The 27277-nt window shown below is 38.0% G+C and overlaps 1 protein-coding gene across 1 annotated transcript in view; it reads left to right on the top strand.

Annotated features, from left to right (window-relative positions):
• Nucleotides 1–27277, top strand: part of PDSS2 (decaprenyl diphosphate synthase subunit 2) — a 109610-nt gene that overhangs the window by 19820 nt on the left and 62513 nt on the right. The window contains exon 2 of the mRNA XM_063150964.1: nucleotides 25784–25915. Coding sequence (XP_063007034.1) covers nucleotides 25784–25915 — 132 coding nt within the window. The remainder of the gene's footprint in view (nucleotides 1–25783; nucleotides 25916–27277) is intronic.

The following is a 27277-nucleotide window of genomic DNA, read 5'->3' as shown; positions in this document are numbered from 1 at the left end:
AGTAGATTTTTTTTTCCCCAGATACTTGCACCACCACAGAAGAGACACCAAGACTTGCATAACCGAAGCTGGGTCAGTAAAGTGGTTTCAGCAATGAAGGAATATCTTTACTCATGAGGCTGTTCTGATGATGAAAGTCAGACAGAAGCACTGTAGCACGACCAGGAAGGAGGCAAGACCTTATTTTGTAAGGACTTTCTTCTGAAGTAAGCTTTTTCTTATTTAGAGGAAAGAAAAAAGCTGTAGCAGAACTGCATGTGCATATTAGTGAAAAATTATGCTTCTCTGGCATGATTAAAGCCAGTGACATTTTAAAAAATCCATGCAGTAGGGTCCTTTTGTAGCAACTTAAATAGTATTATGTTTCATAATTCAAAGAATTTTGCAGTTCTGCATAAATTCTTTTGCTTGAACCAGACTAAAAATGAAGTCCTGAAGTGAATTACTGCTCCAACAAGCCACCAGAGGAAAGTAAACAAATAGAAATCCTAGCTGTATTGTACGTGCAAGTCTTTGTACATAATGTGTATTGAAGAAGTAGACTTCTGGCTTTGAGTTCTCCAAGGAATGCTGTGTGTTTTTATTTTGCCCTTTTTTAAAGTATAGAATTAAACATGATAAAATGTGGAAGTGAACTTCTGATGCAGATTGAGCATTATCACAAAGAAAGGCATGTAGAAATGGTGCTGATGCTAAATGGACAAATTACAGGAATGTTGCCATTGGGCACTGGCATTCTTCATTTGAGAGGCAGAAATCTGCTTATCTGAGAGCATGTGTGATGAGATGGTTCTCCATGGAAGCACAACTCCACTTCTTGTGTTTGTATATTTTAATCTGCAAGATAATGCTGACTCTCATGGTCACTTGTGTCCCGTTTGTTTTGATTCCATCTTTGTTTAGGCTATTACTGGTGTTTAGAGAGCACGCAGGGATAAAGAGCAGTCTCAAACAGCAGGTTGTAGCATGTGACATCTGTTCTGCTTCATTATGGGAAGAAAAGTCCTTTTGAATATTTTAAAAGTCCAAAAGAATTCAGTATTTATTTGTTGTTGCTTATTAGATCTAAGTAGAAATCATAAATGGTTTGAGATCAGTAGAGCAGTTTGGGCATAGCAGAAGGATATGTTTAAGGATATGTGTGATGTTCTTTACTGTTCTGTAGCTTTATGTAGGTATATAAGCTCAGTCTCAATTTATTTCCAAAGGCTTGTGGGGAAGAGAATAATTCCATTAGGCAAGTTCTTGTAATGAAAACAGATGTACTTTTGGCCTAAGTTCTCCTCTACTTTGAATGATTTTCTTTGAAAGAATTTGCCTATGAATGTGCCTGTGTGTGTACAGGAAAGGGAGGTTAGGATGAATGTAAAAGCAGATGCCAAAGTTGATCCTTGATTAGAAGAGTTTCCTTTCAATTTTAAGTGATGTAATTAGTCCTTCACACCGACAAGGTGGGGAAGGTTTTCAGTGCAGCCTGCAAGAATGCAGCAGTGAGTTAGTGTTCACAATGGGAATGGTGTAGTCAAATCCTCACACGTTGTGCTGAATGTCTGTCACATCATGTCACTTATTAAGGGATGAACCTACTGGGCAAACTGCGAGAATTTCAGAAGGTTGCTCTAGACATTATTAGCACCAATAATTAGTTTTGTAAGTGAGCCATACATGTATAGTCATTACTTGTTCTGTGCTGTGCTTTGATTGCAGTGAACGAAGTGACATTTTAAAAAATCCATGCAGTAGGGTCCTTTTGTAGCAACTTATATAGTCAACATTTTGATACTTTTCTTCCAAAGCAAGAGCATAGAAGGAGATAAGAGACTTTTCAAATCTGGTAAGATAATTTGACAAAAAAGGAATTATTCTTTCTTTCATAGCTATGAAAGAGACTACCTGGACTGAGTTCAGGGTTTTAGTTTCATCTCCTAGCTTCTTTGTGGCTTTACTCCACTCTTTGTCTTTTCTTGTAAAAGAAAGAACTAGCTAAGTGAAGTGCCTTTTTTATTGTCTTTTTCTATATTTTTTTAATCGTTGTTTTAACTCTATTCATGTCTGTGGGAATCCTGCTAGTAGTGAATGTCCTAAAATTGAATTTGTTTTTCTAGTGGAGAGCCACTCTCCTGACACACAGCTTTCACTCAGCCAAAGAGAGAAGCACCAGCTGATAAAAGTGGAAGATTGCTCTGTGGCCTTGGAGCCAGAGAGACAGGGGGCTTTGCCTGTGTGGATTCCTAGTTAAAATGTAAATTGAACCACTCTCATTTCCTCTTACTTTCTCTTGAACACTCAAAGAGACCCTGTATTCAGAATTGTGGCCTGATGGGATGATGTTTTGATGGATTTTTGTAAAAAGAGATACTTCTTTTGCAGACAAAGAACCAACTCCCTTAAAACACTTTTCACTCCTCACTTTTTTTTCTCTCCTCCCATTCTTTTTTCTGCTTTTTCTGCAGCACCTTCTGCTGTTCAACATGTTGCATATTGTTCAAAAGTTTCTGCAACAGCTTTCCAAAATGAAAAAATGAAGACTTCTGACCAGGAGCAGAGGAGATTTTTCCTGGTTGTGGACTACTGAGCTCACCTTGGGGCCTCCAAAGACATGTGTGGATTCATATAGAATAAAATACTTACAAAATGGACATTTGAATCTGGTAGATTTGAAGGATGCTTTAATGGAAAAAAAAGTCTGTTCTCTTTAAGTAAGTGGAACTTTCCAAGCTGTCATGAAATTAATTTCAGTTTTCATTTGGGTGCAGGTTGTAGGAGTATCGCACTTGAAATGATAATCTGCACTTACAAAAACAGTGTCATTTTTCCACCAATTCAACAAAGTAAATTTAAATCCTACATGAGAAGAGGTGGGCAGATGTTAAACAGTCTCCCAGTGGTGCTTACAGTGGAAATTCTGTTAATTCCTTCCATGGTTTTAGCATATATTTAGCTAAATAAATTTAGCATATATTTAGCTAAATATTTAGCTAAATAATAATTTAGCTGTACAATGTTTGGGGGTTTTTTTAGGACCAGGAAAGCAAAACTGCATGTTTAATTTTCAGATTTTTGCCATTGTATTGCCAGGGGTAGTTTACTGTAACTGTATTTTATCTCAACACATGGGATTGAGTCTTAAAACCAGAATTGTTTGTAAAGGGTGTGCAGTGAGGTTACTGCTCATAAGATGAGCTGTGAACGCTGAATAATGTGCATTCATCTAGCCCAAAGCAAATGCAAAATAATGCAATGCAGCTTGACCTTTTCTCATTGCAGGTTAACCTGAGTCTAATTAGCCTAGGTTTGCCTCAGGCTAAAAGTGGACGGGAATCACAGCTTGGCTGAGTAATAACTTTTTAACTCTTTGTAACTTGCTTTTGTGTTTACATCCTGTGCTGCTGGAGGGGAGGCAAGGAACTGGAGGTAGAACAAAGGAGGACAAACCAAAAGTGCTTGTGGCAGCAGTGCTAGTCACCTGCTAGAAATTTAAACTGAAGTTCAGCACTAAACATTTGCTCGGTGTTGTGCAATGGCTTCAGCAACTTACAGTCCAAACAGTTTTAGGAACAATCCCCAAAATAAAAAGGGATCAGTAACTTAGTACCAACACCATGAGGACTTTTTTTCTTTTTTCCCGTTTGACATTGTTAGAAAATGAAGCTGAATTGTAGATGTGCAGGATCAAAACTTATACTAGTGTCTAAAGTGAAGTTCTTGAGTTTTAATTTTGTGGTTTGGGTGAGCTACATCTTAAATATCACATCTATTTGTTTAAACTTGTGTAATTTTTATTAGCCATTTTGAAAGTGATTTCAGTTCACAAGTCTGTTTCCTTCACTGATTCCAAATAAGGTCACTGAATTGGGGATTCAGTACTCAGGACTTAATGTTTAGAACAAAGAAATATCCAGTTTTGAGACACTTGTTTTTTCTGCACTCTGTAAATTCATAGATTTGTTAATTTGCTCTGAAAGTACTCTAGATAGGCTTAAGAAATAAACTGTCAGTTTGTATGCTGAAGTAGTTGTTGTGGCAATGCACTTTTGGAACTTTCAAAATGTGAGTAGCAGCTTCTTTTCTTTTTTTTTTCTATTTTGCATGGCATGTGCTTTCCTTACTGTGTGTTCTGCAGTGAAAGGTCACTGCAGCTTGAGATACCAGTTGGAAAATTTGTAGCTTATACTGTCAAGTCACATGCAGAAGTTCATGCAAATTTTTGAAGTTCATTTTTTCACCACTGTAGTTGAAAAGCAGGAATTTCACTACCTTGTTTCAATTAATGTGTAATGTAATGAAACTAAGAATTATACAGCTACATTCTGAATTTCCAAAATGACATGTAGCTAGCATGAAATTTGGTTTCACAAGTTAATAAAAAATTCCTTGTGTGAAGCTTTAAACCCCACACTTGCAAATAACTTAGTTTAGCTAGTGGTGGTATGTGCCAGGTAGTCTCAGTATGTTTAGCCTTTATTTTGAGTGTGGCTCAAAATCTCCAACACTTCTAGTTTTTGAGCTAGAAATAAATATACCAAGTAAACTGCTTTCAAACGGGAATGGATTTATGCCATAGCATTTCATGCAGCCATGACAAAGTGAAAAGCGAGGTAATAAAGTCTTCACTGGTAACTGGACGTCAAAACTATGTTAGCAAGTTAGCCATGAATGATTTGAAAATTCTTGGTATCTCTGGACATATAAAATATTTCATAATGTGATATGGATGATTTAATGATACACTTGCTATGTGCAGTATCCCTGGGGAATTACTGAAAAGATTCAGAAAAACATTCTAGCTTTACTGTGAAGTAACAGTAGTTTTTGGGGTTTTTTTCTTGTTAATATTATGGCCAGAATCCCATCCAAGTTCTCCTGTTCCTTGACTTTGCTTTGAAAACATAGTTTTGGTCTGGAAAATAACCAGTTTTACTCTGAAGAAACATGTTTCTGTAAAAATGTAGGTAAAGTCTGAACTACAGAACACTTGTAGTTTTGTTGGAGTTTTTTTACCTTTTAACTCAAAAACCCCCAGCCTTCTGTTTTCATCTGAAATAGCTTTACTTGAAAGTATTTTCAACACCTCTTGAGACTCATGTAGGGTCTATAGCTGAGAAAAAGCAGTGTAAGCCCATTCACAGAATAACAGAATCAATTAGGTTGGAAAGTACCTTTGAGATTGAGTCCAACCGGTCCCCATGTGAACTAGACCATGGCACTGAATGCCACATCCAATCTTTTCAACACTGCCAGGGACAGTCACTCCATCACCTCCTTGGGCAGCCCATTCCAATGCCAAATCACTCTTCCTGTGAAGAACTTCTTCCTGATATCCAATTTAAACCTCCCCTGGCACAGCTTAAGGCTGTGTCGTCCTGTCACTTGCTGCTTGGGAGAAGAGACCAGCCCCAGCTGGCTACACCTTCCTTTCAGGTGCTTGTAGAGAGTGATAAGGTCACCCCTGAAACCTCCTTTTCTCCAGGTTCAACAGCCCCAAGCTCCCTCAGCTGCTCCTCACAGGACTCACAGAACTGCTTCCTCCTGGATTACAGAGGGGCTATTCTGCTCTCCATCCCCATCTACCAGCTCAGGAGGCCAATTGTCCTGAGGAGGACCTGGTTTATTGTTGAAAACTGATGCAAATAAGGTGTTATGTACCTCAGCCTTTCCTTGATAACTACACTTCCCTCTGTATCCAATAAAGAATGGAAGTTTTCCTTACCCCTCCTTTTGCTATAAATGTATTCATAAAAACATTTTTATTACCCTTACAGAAGTGGCCAGTTTAAGTTCTAATTGAGCTTTTGCCTCTCTGTTGCATTCATTGATACTTCCAATAATGATTTTTAGCCAAATTCTGCTCATTGTTTTTTACATTGGGAAAAATTTCTGTTGCACTTAGCAGCTGACATAGCAGTGTACAGTACATCTAGTAATAAAAAGTATTTTGCCCTTGGCCTAGGATATAGAAGGATCAGCCTATCCATTGCTTAAATGAAAAACTAACTTATTCAAAGCTCCCACTCCCCAAATAAAACTAACACACAAGACAGTGAGCATGCTTTGCTGGCAGTAGACTTTTGATGGGATTTTTAGTAGGAGCCTCCATAGTGCTGGTGCTTTATCTACACACAGCAGTTGATTGGCATAACTATAGCAAACAGCTATTTTGGAGTAGGATGTAGACTCTCTTACAGAATAAAAGTGGTTTTATTCTAGACATATTCTAGTCCTTTCTGAACAGACTAATTATTTAAAACTGCTCTCTTAAGTGGTGTTTGCCTATAGCTGCAGATGTGAGTAGTTTAAAGACCTGTAGCTGTGGTCCCCAAAGCAGCATCTTGTGAGCATCTTGCCTTTGTGGTTCTTTGCAGCCCTGGGAAGGGAAAAGTCAAAACTGATGCTGCCACTGCTATATTGATATGGAGAGCAAGTTACTGTGATAACACTTTGCAGGCCAGCTTGCTGAACATTTTTCATGGGTCAGCAAATGTTTTGTATCACTGTTCTTTAGCTCTTGGTGATAAACTTCATATTTCAATTTACTCCACTTTCTTGTAAGAGAAAACAGTTGTCATTTTTTCACTTGATGCCTGATGATAGTCAGGATGTGGGATGTAGTTCCCTGTGCCTAACTGAATTAATCCTTTCTGTATATCTTCCAATATAAGAAGCCCTGATGAATAGAAAATTCTGCGAATAGGGTTCAGGAAGAAAGCAAAGAAAGCCAGTGGAATGTCAGCTGTGCCTATGTGTAATGGGCATTTTGGTCCCCTTGAAAAAAAAATCTCATTGCCTGATTCCTTAGTGTGGATGGTGACATCCCATGTTACCAGTAGGGCTTAGGAACACTTACTTGCTGCCCACCACTAACATTTTAATTACTTTGCACAGAAATGGAATTGCTGATCACTGACCTGCAGTGGCTCATAACATTAGCCAATATCCTTGGATATTCATAACCTTTGGCTATAAAAGGCACTTTCCTAGAGGCAGGAAAGAGATTTAGGTTGTCTTGGGAAAGATCTAATTTGAGTTGCTGTGTGCTTTACTACATGTTATTTACAACAGTGTCCTGTTGATGTGCAGTTAAATAAGTCTTTCATCTCCCTTTCTCTCTATCTTTACCATTCAGGAAAATTATGTGTGAATTTTTTTTTGTTTAAAAATAAGAGTAGTAAGATACATGGCTGAACCTTCAACATTCAGGAGTTGCTGATGTTGTGCTTGTAGTCTTGTACATGTTCTTGGAATAGTCATGCTACCCTCTTAGATGAAATAATAGAATGCAACAAATGGTTTTGGTATTCGTTTTAGCTGCAGACTAACAACAGGATTGTAGCAGATTCCCAAGAACAAGACAGTGTACCAGAAGCCCTTGCTGTTTGAGGAAAGAGCTCATTTTCTTTCATTAATGGTACTCTATCCTTCAGCTATATCAGTCCTGCAAAGAAGTACAACCACACAGGTTTCATCACTCTGTTAGAGTTACTGGATGCAGCTACTGTCTCTGCAAAATTGGGAGGAAATACAAGGTTAGCAGGGGAGTATTTGTTCCTGTCTCTGCTCATCTCATAAGTTACAGTGAAAACTTCCTTAAAAAGAGAGGATTCAAAGAGACTTGTCACAAGCACTTCAGCCTAAAACTGGAAAGCTAGTATCACTATAAACCATTTTTCTTGTGAAATTGGTAGAAGACCATTGACTTAAAGGAAGAACTAAACTCCCAAGATGAGTTATTTTTGCATTAGCACGCTGTATATTCTGTATATTTACTACAGTGGTTTCAATAACAGAATATAGGGCAAGAGTAAAAATCTATTCTAAGTGTTTATGTTCATGGCTACTAATATATTTCAATATAACAAGCACAGTCTATGTAGATATTAAAATACTACATAATTTCTATATTATGAAAAAGGGAAATTATGTAAAAAGAAGGAGTTTGTGCTATTTTATAAATTGTTCAATTGAGGTAATTTAAGTGATCAGAATCTGACATTTTGATGACTCTGGATATACCTGGAATTACATATTATATACATTACTTGTCATACCAGCTCATTTTTGATATCCTCCTCTGCTTCAGGGTGAACTCAAAGTGTTACAAATTCCAAAGTCTTTGTTTTTATGATTTTTGAAGATGTGTGTGGTAAATTTCATGCAGCATTACTGACTGACAAAAAAGAATTAAGATGTTCCATATTTAGATATTATCATATAAATGCTGTCATATTCTTCTTACGTCATTTTAAAGAAAGAATATTTTAAAATTTTGTGGTTCTGGTGCTGCTGGAAGTATTATAGATCGGATAAGATTGGAACACCTGTACTACAAACAAATCATTGTGACTCATGGTATTTACAAATACAGGTTAAAGATAGTGGGATATTTTGCTTATCTAAATATGAAGTCTTGGAAAGAGAGCTTGTCCTAATACATGGAAATGCACTATAACTGTGGTCAAAGGCAGTATATTTTAGTGAATTTTATGTTGACATTAGCAGATGTAACACACCAGGAATTAACATGTCCTCTCTTTTGTTGCCTGGAAGAAGCATTTACATTAAATCAGGACATTGTCATTTGAGTCTCTAGATGGCATTAGAAATTTCCTGTTAACAAAGGCACCCAATTTCTGTCTAATATGAAGGACGAATATACTGTTTTTATTCTTTTGATAAAAGATGGGCTCTGTGGTGTCAGTTCCAAGAAGGTCAATAAGGAGAGCTAATTAAACTTTACTTGTGGAGAGTTTGCACCAGGATTGACATTTCCTATACACAGTCTATTAACATTTGCAAATTCTTATTTTTAGATGGCTGACTTACCTATAGCTGTCAGATGCACCCTTGATAGTTGAATTTTCATTTGCAGTCATTAAGTCTAGAGCAAGAATCTGATTACTTAAAGACTACACACTTTAATTTGATCTCAAGTTCTGCTCAGTGAATATAACTGGTAACCACTGTTGTCCTTAAATTTAGTTAGCATTTAGTATTGTTCTAGATCGTCCTATAATGTTACAGTGCCCTCAGAAGTTACTTTGTTTTCAAAGCAATGGGTGATTCTTTATGTATTTGTGGTGGTTGAGAATGTGAAATATTTTTCTTTAAGGACATCATTCTCTGCATATTTGCTCTGTGTAAGTTAATGTAACCATATAGTCTTCTCTGTGATATAACAGACTGTCAGTAAATTGAAGTTTGTTCTCTGTCTAAGATGGGCAAAACTGTGGTTCTGTCTAAAAATGTTATTGTATTGAAAAGTGCCACCATGGTGCTATCATTCTGTTCTGTAGCTCTACTCAGCAGAAGTCAATTTCTGTAGTGAGGATGCAAAAGTGTGCAAACCACACCATGGGCCTGAAGGATCATTTGATTTTTATCTTTTCATTGTCTTGCTCCAGTCGTGAAAGAGTAGCAGACCTGACTAGTAACTGATTTCAAGGTTTCAGGGGTTGAGGTTTGGTTGGTTTTTTTTTTTCCTTGTGGCTTGCTACTAAAAGCCTGATCCTCAGTGTTTTATTATGTGGTGAAAGAGGAAGTAAGCTGGGGAGCTTGTCAAAATTCAGAAGATACTGCCTGGCTTCTGGTCTGCTGACACAACAAAGGTTTTGTAAGTTTGCTTTGGGAGTGGAGACCATTTGGAGTGAATGTGTGTGCAAAGACCCAGGTTTGTTCTTTGAATCTGTAAATTTTGAGCAAGTTAAGGAGGACAGTAATTGTGAAATCTGGAATAAAGTTTGCAGTGGTGGTGTTACCAGCCTCTCATTAAAGTTGCAGTAAGGTACTTTTAAGACTGTTAGGGTTGAACTGAAAGCTCGCCTTGCTGGCTATACAGAAAAGTCAGGCTAAGCCTCAATATAGAGTGAATAGCCTTTTTTTAAATCTCTGGTTTTTACAGGTGTATCTAAAGAAATATCTGGGTCATAGAAACAGTTAGCTGTGTGTGTTCTTGGGTGTTTTTACCTTTTGAGAGACAGAGTAATGTTTGTGGCAGAAGGCTGTTGATCCATACTTGTCTTTCCACACAAGCACCTCTCCAGAGGCTCAGGTGTCAAGGAAGAATGTAGAGGGGGAGAAGTGCATATACAGACATTTTTGTGAATTGTATCTCGTGTTGGGTCGGACTGTTCATTGTGTCTGGTTTTTGGTTTTTTTTACAGTTTCTACTTTCTTCAATGAAGTAAAAGAGTTTTCAGTTTCCACACAGCAAGCTTGCACATCTCTGCAGAAGTTTGTCATGAAAGGAAGGACATTTATAATTCTTACTTTTTTTCTAGAGGAATGAGTAGCCAAAATACAATAAAGCACAGAAACAGATACTAGGCTTTAGTGGAGAATTTAATATCTTCATTTTCTGCCTACTCTTTGTTTCTGATCACTCATACTTCACCACAAAATACAAATCACATTTCATTTTAGAAACCTCAGGATCCGCTGTGGCTGGCCTCATGGGCAGGGAGGAGATGTCTGAGGACAGACCTAGAGGCACTGAAAGGTTCTAGCATTCTAGCTGCCTACCTCCTAGTCTGGTGAGGAGAGAAAATGAAATCACTGAGTTTTTTTTTTGGACTGGCATCTAACCATGCTAAAAAGCAGTATTTGCCAACTAGCAAATGCAAAGTTGATAGGCAAAGAAAATTGTTGAGAGCCCAGTATGTTGCAATGGTAGTGGTACTGGGTTAGGGTTTTTTCTTAAAAGCTCTGTATAATTCCAGTGGCATGCTTCTTGGATATCTGTACATTTTTCATTTACATTTTGACATTTAAATTTACGATCCTGTAATTTTGCAGCTCATCTTACATACGCTTTTTTCAATGGCAAATTGAAATCACAGATGAAGTGCGCTTGAGTACAGAAAAAAAAAAATGTTTAGTGGGATGGAGGAAAAATGTTGTAGCACACAAACATATTCCTTGGCTGCAAGCTTGTATGTGCAAATTAGGCTCACTTATGAGAACGACCTTTTTCATTTTTTCTTGTGCTAACATATCCCAAGGAAAGTGCATATGGTTCCTCAAAGTATTAAAATGTATCCTGCTGCTGGCATGGGAGGGAGCACAGTTAGCATACTCAAGAACTTGCCAGCAAACTGCAGTAAAGATATAACTGGACTATTGGATTTGTGGTGAAAGCTTAGCAACTTTGCTAGAAGTTCTTTGGCTATGGTCCAAAATTAAGTTCTGTCCTTCAGATGTAAGGTAACATAGAACAAGAAAAGTTCTTTACCACTTTTGTCATGCTCTCTCTCTTTATTTTTAAAAAGTATATTATTTTTAAAAGTCAAGTGTATGAGAAGTATTTTCTGCTGAAGTATTTGCCCTGATGTTTGTGTTCTACAAGAAACTTAGTAATTAGATATATATACACATTAGAGCTAATAAACAGCACTATTGCAAGAAGTGTAGTGCTAAGAAAATTTTATTTGAATGCACGATATTGTTTTGACCAAGGATGGCCAAATAGAAGACTAGAACAGGCTGGCACCCATCATAAATATAACATTTTGATCATGCAATCAATGTTTTTTTCCCAGACTGAAATTATGTATGAAGTTTTCATTCATCATATCAAACAGAAATTCAATCAAATGATTTTATGTGTAAGCAGCACAAAATGGCTGTTGATAAAATCTTACAAAAGGATGTAGAAATTGAAGCAGGAGTTTCTAGGCTGTCTGGTTGTGCTGAGATGGTAGTTCTCTCAAATTCATTCGTACTTACGGGAACATTTGTAGTTGCATGTCATAAGCAGAATGTCGTCAGCATCATTGTGATTGATCAAGTCACAGCACATCAGGCAATGTGGATATTGGATTTTGTCTTCTTTTCCATGGTCTCTTGTGAACTAAGTGAGGTCAGGCATAGTTGGTGTTTAGCTAAAGGAACAGCTGGAAAACTGGTGGAGGAAAAACTGATTTTAACACGCAACTTGTTAACTTGTTTCTGCAAGTCAGCACTTTATTGATATTGACAAAGTATCCTTTGGGAAAAACTGCTTCGTAGTACCTGATAAATTTGGGATGGAAGTTTAAAAAAGATACTGAAATCTGTCATTTGAGTATTTTTCTCCTCAGATGAGATGTAGCACTGCCAGATCTGTGCTGTAGTTGGAGATTTTTTTGAACACTTCTGGTTTTTCAGAGGGTGGTGGTGATTTATTTATTATTTATTTTCAGGTTCTGCTTTAATATTTTGAGAGTATTGCAAGAGGCAGTCATGAAGAGTATTTGTACTCCATTACAAAAGTGGCTTATATAACTGGAAAACCCAAAGATAAAATAATGGAACACTGCAAATAATTGTCTCTTTTTTTCCATAATTGCATTTGCTCATTTTTTTTCTTGAAATGTCGGTACACCCAGGAGAATATCAAGCCTGGGAATTTTCATAGTTTCAAGTGAATTATAGCTTTAGATGGGTGCCTTTTGTCATTGACAATAATAACAGTGTGCTTTTGATATAACTAAAGAATATGTAAAATACATACAGAACTACTTTCAGAAGACTTGTTTTCTTTTGTTGGTAGGGTGTTTTTTGGTTTGGATAATATTATATTGCATGACTGAAAGCAGCATTTGGTTAATCTTCATTCCAGAAAAATTAGAAATCTTTTAAGATTTAAGATTCTAAGAGTTAAGATTATTAATACTAAGTATAAAGATGCTTTTAGGTCTTTAAAGAAGAAATAGATACTCTTCAAAATAAGATGGACTTCCTGTAGCAATTTGAGTTGACATTTTTTATGTAACAAATTCTATAATCTTTTAAGATTTGTTTAGGCTACTGCTGAAAATGCAGGTCCTATTCTGAGTTACTATCTGCAGAAGCTATTACTGTTGTGAACTGCATGGCAAGATGTGTGCCAGGTTAGAGTAAAATGCCTGGATAATCTATGTAATAATAAAAAACCCCACATGTAAACTAATGTAAAAAAAAAAAAAAATTAGTTGGCTTTGTGCATGTCTTAGTTTCTCTCTCCTCACTTCCATTGTACTTTGTCTCAGCAAGAGTATAATATCAGTGCTGTATTCCTTTGTCAGAGCCTGCCAGTTTTTTATTTGTTTCTGTATCTCTTGGAGGCAGGATCAGATCTGGGATCCTTCCTTGTGACTCTTAATTCTGGGACAGTTTTGCTTCTGGCAGTTTCACCTTGGGCTGTCTAGTTTTCCCTAGGTGGTGGACCTTGGAAAATCTGTATTTTCAGATTACCTAAAGAAAATTCTTCTATTTTCACCTCTCCTATTGCAGTGGTTACTTGGAGGTTTTTCCAAGGCTGCCTGATTTGTATAGTGAATAACTGTTTTCCTTGTACTGTAGGTAGCTGAAGTGGTAGATTTGCTTCTTCAAAGCAAATTTACAAAGGATGGCGTGGCATCCATTTTTCATTTTTCTTTTCACTCATGCTTCTACTCCAAGAGTGACATTTCAGTAAGGTGTTCTCTTTTTGCAGTTCTAGAGTGGCTCTTTTTACGCCTCTGTTAGCAGTGCTGCCTTCTACTTGTTTGCCATGCTGTCAAAATCCTTGGGAGTTGTGGGGAGAAATTAGGTTCCTGCTTCACATTCCAGCACTACTTCCTCTTGCCAGTTTTTTCTCATGTACTCCAGATATTCCTACAGACTTAAGTTTCTTAACTTGCCTTCCAGACTCTGGCACCAGACAGTCTTGGAAGAACTGGGGTGGTCAGTACCATCAACACCTTTCCCAAATAACTGTGACTTCAGTAAAGCAGCTCCTACTCTTTTTTTGTGTTGGTGTTCTGTCTTAGAATCTTTTTGTATTATATCCAATGCAAATAAAGCGGTTGGTGTGAGGGCTGAGTTTTCTTGTGTTACAGGTAAAGTCTGCAGTCCTTTTCAGTGATAAAAACATGGTTTTGCCTTTCACTCCCTACCCTGTTCTGAATTTAGTGCTATTCCATAAACTTGCTAAACTGAAGTTTAGGTCCTGTACTCAATGCTTGTTCTGCACTGCCATCCCTTTTGAAAGGGACTGTGTTAAATTGTAACCTGATTTATTTGGAGTACTGGTTAAAAGTTTTACTCTACCTGTGTACTTTCAACTTTCTTTGTAGCTTTCGAGCTTCTTTCTTGCCCTTCTTGAACAGAGGAGTGATGCTTTCTTCCAGTCCTTGGGAACCTCCCCTGGTTACAATGACTTTTTAAAGATCATGGAGTGACCTGGCAATAATGTTAGGTAGTTTCTTCAGCACTTGTGGGTGCACATCTGACTTGTTTAAAAGTTCCCTAACATTACCCTCATTCACTGCTGTTGACCAAGTTAATTTTTCAAAGATCAAACTTGATTTATGTTTTATGCTAAAACATAAAACACGGAGCATGGAAATGGTGAGTTTTGGTGTAGTCAGCAGGTGAAGAACAGTATCCTGAAATGACAAAGGTGTATTGGGATTACTGGAATGTTGACCATGGCAGTGGCCAGTGAACTGATCCTTGAAGATGTAGACAATAATAGGGATTTCTTGTCATCTGAATGTGTCCTTCTGAACAGGCTGTGTAACCAAACCACCCAAGGAATTTTATGCTAAGCAATGATAGGTATCTACAGCTTAAGCACTGCTGATAACTCTTGGAATTTTGGTGGAATGGACCCCACTGTTAGTTTGTATTTGTGCATGGATTGCCTGGTACCAAACAGAAAAACATACAACTACCAACACAAAAATTGTGTGTGATTATCTATCTGTAGAACTTGTTGCTTAATGCAGTCTCATTTGATGTGCAGGAAGACTTCTCATCCATACCCTAGCACATTTCTGGCTTCTCTGTGCATACTGAATGCTTGTTATCCTCTTGATCTTTGCCAAATATAGTCACATCTTTAGTAGTTCACACATTTCCAAAATGTATTATTGGTTGTTTTATGAAGTTGAGTGGGTTTTGAGAACTTTGGGTTGTGTGGTGATTTTTTTGAATCTCACTTATTAGTGATAACTGGTGTGATACTGGGAGCAGATTGGAGAGGAGTGGACCTGGAAATTTGTGCTTGCTATAAAGACAAGTTTTTAGATACTGCATTTGTCCTTGAGATGCTGCTGTTCAGTGGAAAAAACCCCACCAAACCACAAAATTCACACAAAGTAGTTAACAAAAATAAGCAATAGAGAATTTATGTGCCAGCCCTCATGGAAAGGGCATGAATTTCAGAGAAAGTTGGATTAGAAATACTGATATTTTTATTGTATTTTGATAATAAAGTAATTTCTAATCTGATTAGAATGCAGGGAATATTTTGATCTGAAATGTGTGATTTGGACTCCTGACATGCAGTCAAAAAAACCTGATGGGAGTTCTGCTTCAACCTTTCCTCTACTTTTTTTCTTTTTCCCCTCATTTTTGGCACAAAACATGTTAAACAACTAAACCACTGGAGGAATTAGCTGAATTCAGTAGCAAAAATCGATGTTAGCTTGCACTCCCAGCAGTTGGTACTTCAGACTTTTCCAGAGAGGTACCAAATTGAATGCTGTACCAAATCAAATTCTCTTGATACTACCAACCATCTGTGGAAAAGAAACCACTTGTATATCGTGTGCCATGGCTATAACTGAAAGATTTAAATGCAAAGAGATTTTCTTTCTTTTACAAATTGCCTGCAAGAATAACCTCTACTTTTTATGACATAATGAAGATGAGTTTACAGTTCACTATATCTTCTCTGAATAATTCCAAATGCAATACAGTTCTGAAGTACACTTTAGTACCAGTGGATGTAAACAGTCAGATTTCTATTTCTTGTTTGAATTCATTATTTTAATCCCTGTCAGATTCATATTTGTGGTAGTAATGTACCCTACGTGGTGAGTGCTGAGAAAACATTTATAAAAAGCTTTGCCAAAGAAATCTGCCTATACAGACTACAGTGACTTTACTGTTGAGAGTCTTCATGTGTTTATGGAAAAAACCCATAGTAGTTAAGCAAGTCTGATTTGTAGATTTTGTTGCTCAAATACCCAAGTTACTTAATAACTCTAATACAAGAGATAGAGTAGTACAGCAGTTCTATTGATATGTTGGCAAAGAAGCAAACATGACTGGTCTTTACCATCTGTTTATAATGCTATATAAAGAAGACCTTACTGGTTGCCATGGAAACCAGCATTTCCAAAACCACAAGTGTTTGCTTAAAATCTCAGGCCTTCTGAAGTCTTGCATTTTCTGAGGAAAAAGAGAATTGAAAATATCTAAAGTTTTCTAGTGATTTATATTTCCTAACAATTGTTTTGCTGTAAAATACTTCTAGTATTTTTGCTCTGTATCTTCTTTCAAGACCTGAGAAATTTAAAGCATGCTGCTGGTAACTTATTTGATGAGCTTATTTGATGCTTAGCAATCACCCCCAAAAAGGTGACAGATACTTGTTGGGTTTTAGTTCAGATCAACAAGCCCAATTGGGATATTGACACAGTGGAGTGGCAAATGCAGAATTTGGGTGGAGGTCACATTGAAAATACTCCTTAACCTTAAGTAAAATCCCAGATTCATCTCAGTTATCAGAGCTTGGTCACTTGGGTCTCACTGAAAAAAAAAAAAGAATGTCTAGAATCAGAAGTCTAGAGAAAAACAGTAAATGAAGATAATACTGTTAAGAGTTACAGTCTAAGTGTGTCTGTGGTCTCCACTCTTGGCTTGAAATTGTTTTGTTGTTTTTTTTTTAAGTTTGCTTTGATTACTTTGAACTATTGAAAAACCCTTAGGTATAGTATTTAGAAGTATATACACTTGTCATGGAGTCTGGGAGTGTTTATTTTTTTTTCTCATTTGAGACTGTATGTTCATATTGCTGCCTTGCACTTTGTGCTAATCATCCACTATATTTTAAGGTGTTTTTCCCCCCACTGGCTTACAAAAGGCTTCTGCTGTATATAAACATCTAACTCTACTAAGTAGTGACACTGTGGGGGTGCTGCATTTGGAGTAATGCTGTTGGTTGGGTTTCAACCACCTAATTTTTATTTCTACCCAGAAGAAAGCTTTTTGTTTATGGCACTCTTGGCATGTGTTTGGCTTGAGGACAAAATTTGGAACCTCTTTCTCATTACTAGTCAAGAGCCTTCAGTGTTTTTAGGGAATAAATATTAGTAATTAATTCATCTGAATAATACTGAAAATCAGTGAAGTTGTATCTAGAAATCTTATTCAGTAAGGAAGGTTAAAGGAACTTTTTATATCATTCTGTCATGGCAATACATAGCCTAACATTTTTGCCTTTTTCTATTTCATCCATTTGTAAAACAAGCTGGGAGCATTTTCAGTCTGAGATAATGGCCCCGAGTTGACCTTTTTCATTGTTACATTTTCCTAGTAAAGTTTATTTAATGCAAAATAACATTTTTATGACAGGCTCTACAATTGCCGAATATTGCTGAAGTGACACTGAACCTCCAGAGGTGTCTGAATTCATTAGCCTTCTGAAGCCAATCATCTTTCTGTCATTCACTGAACTCTTCCAAAATATTTTATTCCTTTCACTTAGCAGATTATTCCTGCATCTGAGAGAGCCTGTTCCCAGAAAAGTAGTCTTGTGCTTGAGTCCACCTGTTGATACTGGTTGGCAGTGGGGTGTTAGACCTCCCACAAAGTTTAAATAAAGCAAATATTGATGAAGAAATCAGACACAGAAAATTTAGGCTTCTGTCTAAGTATTTGTGGTTAGAAAAATAAGGGTGCCAGACCTGCAAGCTACTCCTGGTCAAAGTAATTGCACTCAGATACTGACTGCATTTTTTGATGTTAGCTTGCCTGCTATACCCATCACATTTCAAATCAAGTTCCTGACCAGGGAAAACAGTGGAGACTGGCAGTTAGTTTAAAAATACATTTCGGTGGTTTGTTTCCTGTGTGGTGCCTTTACTGTTATTCTTAAAGTGGTCCTTTTTGCCCTGCCTCTACCACTCATAGGATCTCATGGTGGAGAGTAGAATTACTTAAACTAATAATAGTAGTTAATAATTATTTTACTGAATAATCAATGTCTTTGAGACAAATGTGTGATTATAGCTGCCTTTTATTTTTACAGTGCAGTTTTGCAGCATCCATAGTAGGTATTTTTCAGATCTTAGATGACCATGCAGCCTCAAAACAGCCTTTTCATGCTCAATGTCAAACTGTTCTGTGCATTTGGTTCTTTTCTTCTCACCAAGCAAATCTTTTTCCTCTTTGCCTATATCTAACCAGATAAGTTTTGCAGAACAATGGGAGTTGTTTAAGTATGGGCTTTTTTGTTGTTGTTGGGGTTTTTTGGGTGTTGGTTTTTTGGGCTTTTTTGTTTGGTTTGGGTTTTTTAGTGGATTGGTTTTGTTTGTTTGTTTGTTTATTGGTTTTGTTTTTTAAAGTAACTCGTCCCATTGATCCTAAGGAAAATCCTACCCAAAAGGAAGTAAGTGCATCAAAACCCCTGTAAATAGTATGCATCTATGTAGCTGATCTTCATGGGGGAATGATTCAAATAACCTCTGCCTTTTTGGGAAATCAAATAAACCTAGCAGCACTCAATGGTAGACTAATACAAGTGTCTAAATAGGGTTCTACAGACTCCAGGGAAAACTTTGTGGTTTTTTATTTCAAGAATTCGAAGCCTGTATTGATTTCTAGGAGCTACAAGTGCTCAGTTACAATTAACTCCAAGTTACCATGGCCAAGTATCTGTATTTTTTTTGTGCTTGATCCACAGCCTGTAGTTTCATAAACTTAAGAATAAGATTTGGGTTTTGTGGGATCTTGCCCATTTGAATCTCCACAATTTTATTGAACCTTCTGACTTTTATAGTTTCTGGAAGGCTCCATCTTTTTTGATCATTGTTGTATTGCAGAAGGTGTTGCAATTTTCTTCTCTAAAGTAGTGCAATATTTGGGATAGTTACTAAAACCTGAAGAAGTGAGTGCATGTAGCAGTTCCAGAAAGAGATCAGTCTCTCTTCCAATCTTGAGGGGTACTGTGGCTTTTCCTTGAGATTCTTGAAAAAGCTATGTGCAAGACTTTGTCTTGTGGTAAATTACTTCTGGGAATGATGCAATTGACACCAAATTCCATGTGCCTCCTGCCTTCTACCTGGGACTGTAGTTCTCCACACTCCCAGTCCCTGTGAAGATCACATTTAATAAACAATAGCGTGATGAAACTTTGGATGGAATTTTCTCCATTTTTTAAGCAATATTTATCCTTGTAAGCAATACCCCATGAAAACTGAGCAGTTGGAGTCACTTGAGTTGTAAAGGACTCTAGGAGTTTTTCCCAAGGAGCTTTCTGTTCTAGAAGCTACATTATCGAAACCTTCTTCCAAGATAAAGCAACAAAGACCACCTTTGTTATGTTTCTGTTCAGTTTGTGAAAAATATATGTAATATTTTAGAGACACGCTTTTATTTCTGGATTTTTGGGACTCCTGAACACCTGAATTTTGTACATGCTGTATTTTCAATGATCTTTAGTCACTCTCTCCAACAGAGTAGGTGTCTGAGACTTCATAAATTGAAGAAAAGGTACCCAAATTTATACAGTTTCTTTGCATCCCAAAAAATGCTGCAGCTGTTGTGGAACTGAGCATTTTGAGGCCTGTTTTTTTACTGAAGACCTTGGTTTCAATTAATTCCCAAGTACTCTTTAAGTCTAAGAGTAGTCAAGTGAAAGCACAGATACAACGTTTTCTGTATTAATTTTTCAGTGACTCTGCCTGTAGATGTGTAGCTATGAGCCCGTAAATTTCAGGCAAGTACTTCCTCACAGGACCACAGCCATTCTTGTTTTCACATGACTAAGTTACTGTTTTGGCTTGCTTTTAACTCTGCAATCATCACACCACATAATGGTTGAAGTTAGTAAAAGGTTTCCTTGTGTCATAAGCAAAAGCCACACTTCTAAATTACCTTTTTAAATTTTTTGCTTTTGGATGAAAAGCTAGTGCAGAGACAGGTCCCTGTCTTCTTCATACCAGAGTTTTGTTTGGTGTTTTGTCTGTGAAATCTTGTGTTTCTTTGTGATTGGTTTCACAAAGCTGATGGGGTGAGACCCCTTATTTCTCAGACTCAGGTGGAGCAGGGGAGCTGTTAAAGACTCCCTTGTAACCTGGTCTAAGAGCATATTCCTGCAATGTGGGACAGGAACATCAATTCCTCCAAGCCTGGCGTGACTCATTGGACAGGTCTGCCCTTGCTGGATTAAACTCTTTAATTACCAGGCAGTTACAAAATGGTGACGAGCCCCATCCCATTTTTCAGAAGCCTGTTTTTCAGGTAAGGAAGTTTCCCAAACCTCAATACTCATTTTCCATATGCAAAGAGATGTTTAGTTGTCCAAACCCAAGAATAAGTTTCTAAAGCTCACATTCTCACCTGCAGCCTCTAGTGGGCTTTTTGAGTTGAGATGGCATGTGGGTAGCAGAGCATCCTCCCTTCTATAATTTCCTGTCAGCTGTGTATTTAATCTGAATCCCATTTTTTAATGCTGTTCTCTTCATGTGAAGTAAGTGTGTCTCCTTTCCCCTTCTGAATCATGCTCAAAGCACATGTCATGACAAGGCTGATTCTAATCTACAGATCTGGCTATGGAAGTTGGAATGGGTCAGGGTTTTTAATGTGCTTATTTCAAGTACTTATTAAATATCCTTCTGCTTATCTCTCTTCTGGAGAGATATGCAGAAGGATATTAAATAAGTACTTGAAAGTTGAGTAGCAGGTGAAAACAAGTTGCTATAGATTGCTGTTAGCAATACCAAATGTATAACTTTGAATGCTCTCAGTGTTTAAATATATTCATATTTGAGTGTGATCATGTGGTCAGATGGTGAATCCTATAATTCAGATATGCACATAAATAATATAGTGGTTTAACATCCATTTAAAAATGAGTATGTCAGAGAGTTTTCTCTTATTTACTTCTGACAAGCCATTAATATAGCAAATTGGATAAAAGCCCTGAGGCTGGTATTTCTTGCATTTCTAATAAGGAAGCCAAGAATCTTTCCAAGTAGCTCCATGTCTTACTTCTAGTGATAGCTATAGAATTGTCTGTTATAATTAATTTCAACAAAATGGGTTATATTATTTTTAAAAGGTACCTGCGCCTGTGAGTGCATCCTGATAACCCTTCTATATTGAGGAAAATGGAAGGTGCTTTCCTGAGATGTTACAGGCTGAAAACTCTGTTTATATTGTCACATCTGGGATTGTCAGTTTGAATTGAGGGGTTTCTTTTTCAGAATAGTTTGTAATTCAGCCTAAAACTAGCCTGGGCTTTCAATGACACTATCCTGTGCTTATAAATCTTCCTCATCAGTGTAATTGATTTTGGTTGTGTTATAGACTTTCCCAGCTGCTTTTCATTAGAGCTGTGTGGACAGATCATTTTTTCCCCCTCCTTTTGTTTGACAGCTGAACAGGGAAGGTAGGGGAATGGAATTTCTCTCTGTTTTCCTTCCCGTTGTTAACCACACGGGGCTTGTGTATGGCCTGAAACAAAACGACTGATCTTGTCAATGGGACACCTTCAACAGAATGCATGGAAAGGAAGGGTAAAAATCACCAGAGGAGGTGAGGAGAACTGTGATCTGTCCACTTCAGCCTTTACCAGCAGTCCTGTGGCCATGGAACACGCCTGGATGGGAGTGGAGGGGCTCCTGTGGAGTAACTGATGAAAGGGCTGCCAGCCCCACAGCTCCTGCTTGCTTGGGTCATGAGCAGAACTTTTGGGAAATACTAACAACGTTTAGCTTGTGAGAAACAACTGCTCACTAAGAAAATTTAAAAAGGTCTATTAAACCTTAATAAAAAATACAACAAAAGACTACATAAGGAAAAAGCTGCAGCACCAGGACCTGCCCCTCATGCATACCATGTGGCTGGTTCATCTTCAAGATGGATATTCCATCTTTTATACCCCTGGGGGGGGGGGGGGGGGGGGGTGTGCATCAGCCAGCCCTGGCCCCTCCCAAAGTATGTCAGTCAGCTCTTCTTTGCCATTTATTGGTGGAGACTGCTTTCTTGTAACTTAATTGGAGATCAGGTGTTGCCATGCCGCACCCCCAAAGCACCAAGCTTTTCCATTCCCAAAGTGCCCCAGGTAAGGGACACATGCACGCCTTCTTTTTACTTATCCTAGACAGGTATCTGATGGTCACAATACAGGGGGGGAAAGGGAACCATGGGTTGAACAGAGGACATCTAAACTACAATGACATCACTGTACATCATTAAAGCTTTTCTTAATATTCACACAATAGTTATCTTTTTAATGCAAGAGTCAGTCATCTCAGTATCCATCTATAATAAGCTGAACATTTAAACCCCCCTTTTTGTTTCTCAAAATACCTTATCACATCAGTTTTGTTGGGAAATTTGTTCTGCGTTCTTCATAATTAAATTTGAATTAGCACTACTACCCATGAGTATGGTCTCTTCTGCTACACCCACTTGCAGAGTCAGTTGTCTTTACACTTGCCTGTGCAGGGGGTTTTTTGCTGCCTTTTGGTACCATGAAATTATCCCTGTGTTTAGCTCTTCCTTATGGTAACTGTAGTATATGGTAGAGATAATTCATGCTATTAATGTCTAAAATACTGTAAGATCCAAACTATGTCTTTTGACCACCCCAGCCGGGAGCAGTGTATTATTCATCCAGTTCCAGGATGTCGTTAAGATAATATCAGGTTCTTTAACGTAAGAATGAAACCTTCCTGGGTGATGATCACCGACTTCCCTGGGATACCAGGACCGCTCAAGAGTGATTCTCACCTAGGAGATTGCGTCTACCACGGTGATCACCGGCGCCGCCCTGTTACATGTGAATGCCGACTTCTTCGCAGTTCTCGGACAACATCTAGACTCCTGGATTGGACTTTTGTCCAACTCTGCACATGTGTAGCCGCGGTTCTGCATGTGAAGGGACACAAAAGAACATTTGGTCATCTCTGCCTCAGGCGGAATAAACTGTATAAGAGCTGGCTGTGCAAAGCAGCATTTGTGAACAGGGGGAGACTGACATTCGGGGGTCAGGTCCGTGTGCTCACCCAGCGTCCATCCCGGGCTCGGCGCTGCCCTCGGCTGTAGTGGTTTTTGCCGATCGAAATTCTGTTTCGCTGACAATTTAATAAATCATTGCTAAATTTTCTTATAAGTTTGGCTCTCGATTTGATAATTTATAACAGTAACTGTTACAGTTTCCATGTTTCCTCTCTGTTGTTTAAATTCACAGTTTAATATAATGAAAAAAGTGCTAGGAACGTGGTTTTGTCTCATGCAAATAATTTAAAAATCTTTGTGGTATTTAAATATTTAAACACAAATGACGCTTGCGATGAATAGCAGATTTTTGTTTTAATAAGAGTGTGACAGTTCTACGGAAACAGCCGCACCTGCGGAGCATACACAAAGCGCCGAGTGAAGGTTTGCCGGGTGCACTGTGCGCGGCAGACGGGCGCTGCCGGTGGGCGGTGTGACCCGCAGGCGTTCGCCATTAGCCGGTGGCGCTGGGCGAGTGGGCGGTGTGAGGCCCTGGCGCGGGTGCCGTGCCACACCGCGCATGCGCCGCACCCGGGCGCCTCTCCCCTCTGCTCTAGCGTGGAAATTTCTGTGGGGAACGCTGTGCTGTATTTAACACTGTGAATCTGCCGGTTTTCAACTGGGTTACTCTGTCACACGGATAATATCTAGAGTAACTGTCTTTCCCTCCCCCGAATTCTGAATTCCAAAACGGAATCCTAGAGGTGTTTGACTTTCCCACCTTTTTCTGGTATGCAGTGCCCCAAGGATGAAGTGTGTCATTTGCAGATACCCAGCCTGTAAACTTAAGAGGAAGCAAAATTGTGCTAATGATTGTGGGGTTTTTTTGGCTACCCTATACCTGCGCTTGTGTTGTTCAGCAGAGGTTTTCCAAAAGACTGTCAGCTTGATGTATCTTTTTCTGTGTGCGCAATTTCACTTGGGTTGCTTTTAGTTCACTTTTTTCCCTGGAGGCACCTGTCTCCTGCCACATACCCATCACGACTAATTGCACCATCTGGAAGACTTTTGTGTTGCTGTTACTTGTGCAGGGTATCTCTGGGGAGCTTAATTCAGAATGTGAATGTGACCCCTGAAGCCATGTCAAGTAGTTGCAGTAGTTTCTGGTGTCTAAAGGATGATCACCGGAGGCTTTATTTGTTTCAAGTCTAATGCGGTTTGCTTTAGTGTGGATATGATACATGTCAGTAACACAACATGTTTTGAAAATGGAGTTAAACTTTGACTACTGGTTGGTAATTCAAAGAAAATCCTGTCTAAAATTACATCCAAACCATATGTAACGTCGAGGCTGTATGATTAGGTGTAGCAATGATAGACATACTGCCCCTTATTACTTGATTTTTATGTTCTGATCTTCCCCCCACCCACAGCTGCACTTTTCATTAACAGTTTTCCAAGAAGGTAAGGTATTCATTGCTAGTGGTGTTGGAAACCCCCTGAACAGCCCATAACGCTGCTTTTGCTATTGCTACACACTGAGTATTTCAACACAGGTAATTTTCTTCTGTTTCTTGCCTTGTTCGAATCAGGTGAAAGTGCTTCACTTCTAGTGACTGTCTAGGCAGTGGCTTATTTAGAGGCCAGTGCTCCATGTTCCTGTGATGAACACTTTATATGTCTAGTTTTGTAACACCCTGTTGCTTGACAAGCTGTAGAGCGCTGGGCATGAAAAAGCAAAGTGTTGTGATTGTTCAGAGTATCACTATAATTTGCTATTTTATTAAAGCATTATTCATTTCTCACTATATCTCTGCCTTTAGTAATACACTCTGATTTTACCACATACATATGTGGAAAAAACCCAGTTTTTTTCCAAAAACCACTTTTCTTTAAAAATGATGGAGTTTTACATAGTGTTGAGGAAATATATTTTAATTCAGTTGCATCATCTGTAGAACTTTTGTGGTTGTGAGTAATGTGGTCAACTGGAGTTCAAGCCAAAGAAGTACTTACATCACCACAAACAATTATGAATTCTGTGTCCAGGATGCATACACACTATGTATTATTCATTATATATTTTTTCTGTCTTTTTCCTGGGTAGCTTAATGTTCATTATGACTGATTTTGGAAATCTATAGAGTTTTAAGTGTATAACTGCCTTGGCTGCATTCTGTCTACTGTATATTGGAGCATGCTAAAAAAACACATTCTATATTTGTGTGTTTGGTGAGAATAGAAATATGCAGGTTACAGATTCACAGAATGCTGAAGGCAAGCAGCTGTCCCCCTCCTCCTTAAAATCCTTCACTACCTGTGGCCAGTAAACAAAATAAAGGTGCATGCCACAGTGTGTGTTCCCTTGAGCAGAGATCTGAGCTGTGCAATCTTGCATGGGTTTGAGTGGCTGGGAAGTACTGATGGGCTGAGCTAAAAAAAAAATTCTGCTTTGGGAAGTTAGATGGAATCTCTCTTCTACTGCTTTCAGGGTTGCTGTGAGCATGGGGTATCCTGAGCTGCCAGCTTCACTGGGTTACACCTGACTTGTGCATGACATGAAATGCAAGAGACATGCTTCTCCTTGAAAATAATCAAGATTTAATTCAATCCTAAATACTTGTTTTTCTCTTCAGCAGTAGGATTTCATTGTGTCAGGTAAAAGATGACAGAAGATCATGATTGATAATTGCAACTTATTTCCCTGCTAACATGAATATTAAAGACATGATGAATGGATGGCAGCCTGAGGTCTAAGTCTTTTTTTCCACTTTGGTACAACCAGTGAACATGGATTGTGAAAATATGTCTTGTTTTTTTTTTTCTGTTTTAGGGGTTTTGTCTATGATAGCCGAAACAATTTACAGATGCGAGGTTTGGTCGTACTGCTGATTTCCAAAGCTGCTGGACCCAGCACAGCAGAGCTCTCTTTCCAGCATGACATGGTCAGTGGAATTTATTCCAGGTATGTATGCTAGGGTATATTTGATGGGCAATTTCTTGGTGGTATCAAAGCATGCTAAGTGGCCTGTTCACCTGTCAAGGAAAATCAATACATATCTAATCACAAATCTTTGTTCCTCAGGTTTATTGTAAGCTTTCCACAGTGAAAACCATTTCCTACTCTTTGTGTAACTCTTATTGTATCTAATTGTGGGTTTTTGGGCACAACCAAATTGAAAACATTTGGGTCAAGATAGTTAGTTGAAAGTTTACATTAACAGGTACTCAGAATAAAAAAACCCCAATGCTAGAAAACATTTTTAAATAGAGTATTTTCATTTTGATTTCCTCCCATGTTATTTGAGTACACATGTTTGCTAGAAATTTCCAAGTGAGATGCCAGCCTTGCGGGACACCAGTTGGTCTCACTGAGCACAGAAGTTTTTGTATAGCCTGTTTGAAGGGTGTTTTCCCATGCAGCAGCAGTGTAGAATAAAGTTTTTACCTCCCACATGTCACAGCAGGTTTACTGAGCCTGCCAATATAGTTCCTTAGGCTCTCACTGAGATATTTCAGCTTCATTGAGTTCCTAAATATTTTGTAAGCTTTTAAACTAAATTTCTTAATCTAGTAACATCAGTAATGAAAATGAGCGGTTGCTCTCCTTTGTATATTTGATCATGAACGATTCTATTGAAGCAAGTCATGAGATCTGTTGAATAATTGTAAACTTTGAATTTTTTAAAAACCTTTTAAAAAATTGTATGTTGCTTGGTTGAGGAAACAAGACTGTTGGGTTTTTTGTTAATTGTGTTTCTGACCTCTGTAATACACTAAAGGAAGATGCACCAGCTTAGTGGCAGGTTTCCATCCTGTTTTGTTTCAAAATGCAGAAGTAGTGTCATAGAATTGGAAAGACCAAACAGAAAAAAAATTTAAAATCTGTGTAGTATCTTAAAATAGCAGAGAAGGAAAACATATATGGATTAGTACAGGCATAAATAAGTAAGATAAAGGACGAGGCTGTAAAGCAGACTTGTTATGGAAAGCTGAGGCTGTAAAGCAGACTTGTTATGGAAAGCTGTGTTGTCCTTTTGGCTGTTTAATTCCATTCTTATTTTGTTTCATCTGTAATGTCCCCTTAGGGTTGTAAAATTTTTATATTTATATGCAAATGATGCTGTATGAAAGCATAATTCTAGTTAGTTAATTATGGCACAGGAGGTATTTTTGTTTGTCTTGTAAATGATTAAAAAAGTTTTACCTTAAGTATGCCTCATAAAAGGAGAGAAAAAGCATTATTCTTATGATAACTAAGTTCTTGAGTATGGTGATTCTGACCATGGAGGTAAAGTTTGAGCATTTAAAGCTGCCGTTGGGAAGG

This window comes from Melospiza melodia, chromosome 3, assembly GCF_035770615.1.
Source record: "Melospiza melodia melodia isolate bMelMel2 chromosome 3, bMelMel2.pri, whole genome shotgun sequence".
NCBI classification, from domain to species: domain Eukaryota; kingdom Metazoa; phylum Chordata; class Aves; order Passeriformes; family Passerellidae; genus Melospiza; species Melospiza melodia.
The sequence above is the reverse complement of the archived record's forward strand: the minus strand, read 5'-3'. Positions and strand labels throughout refer to the sequence as shown.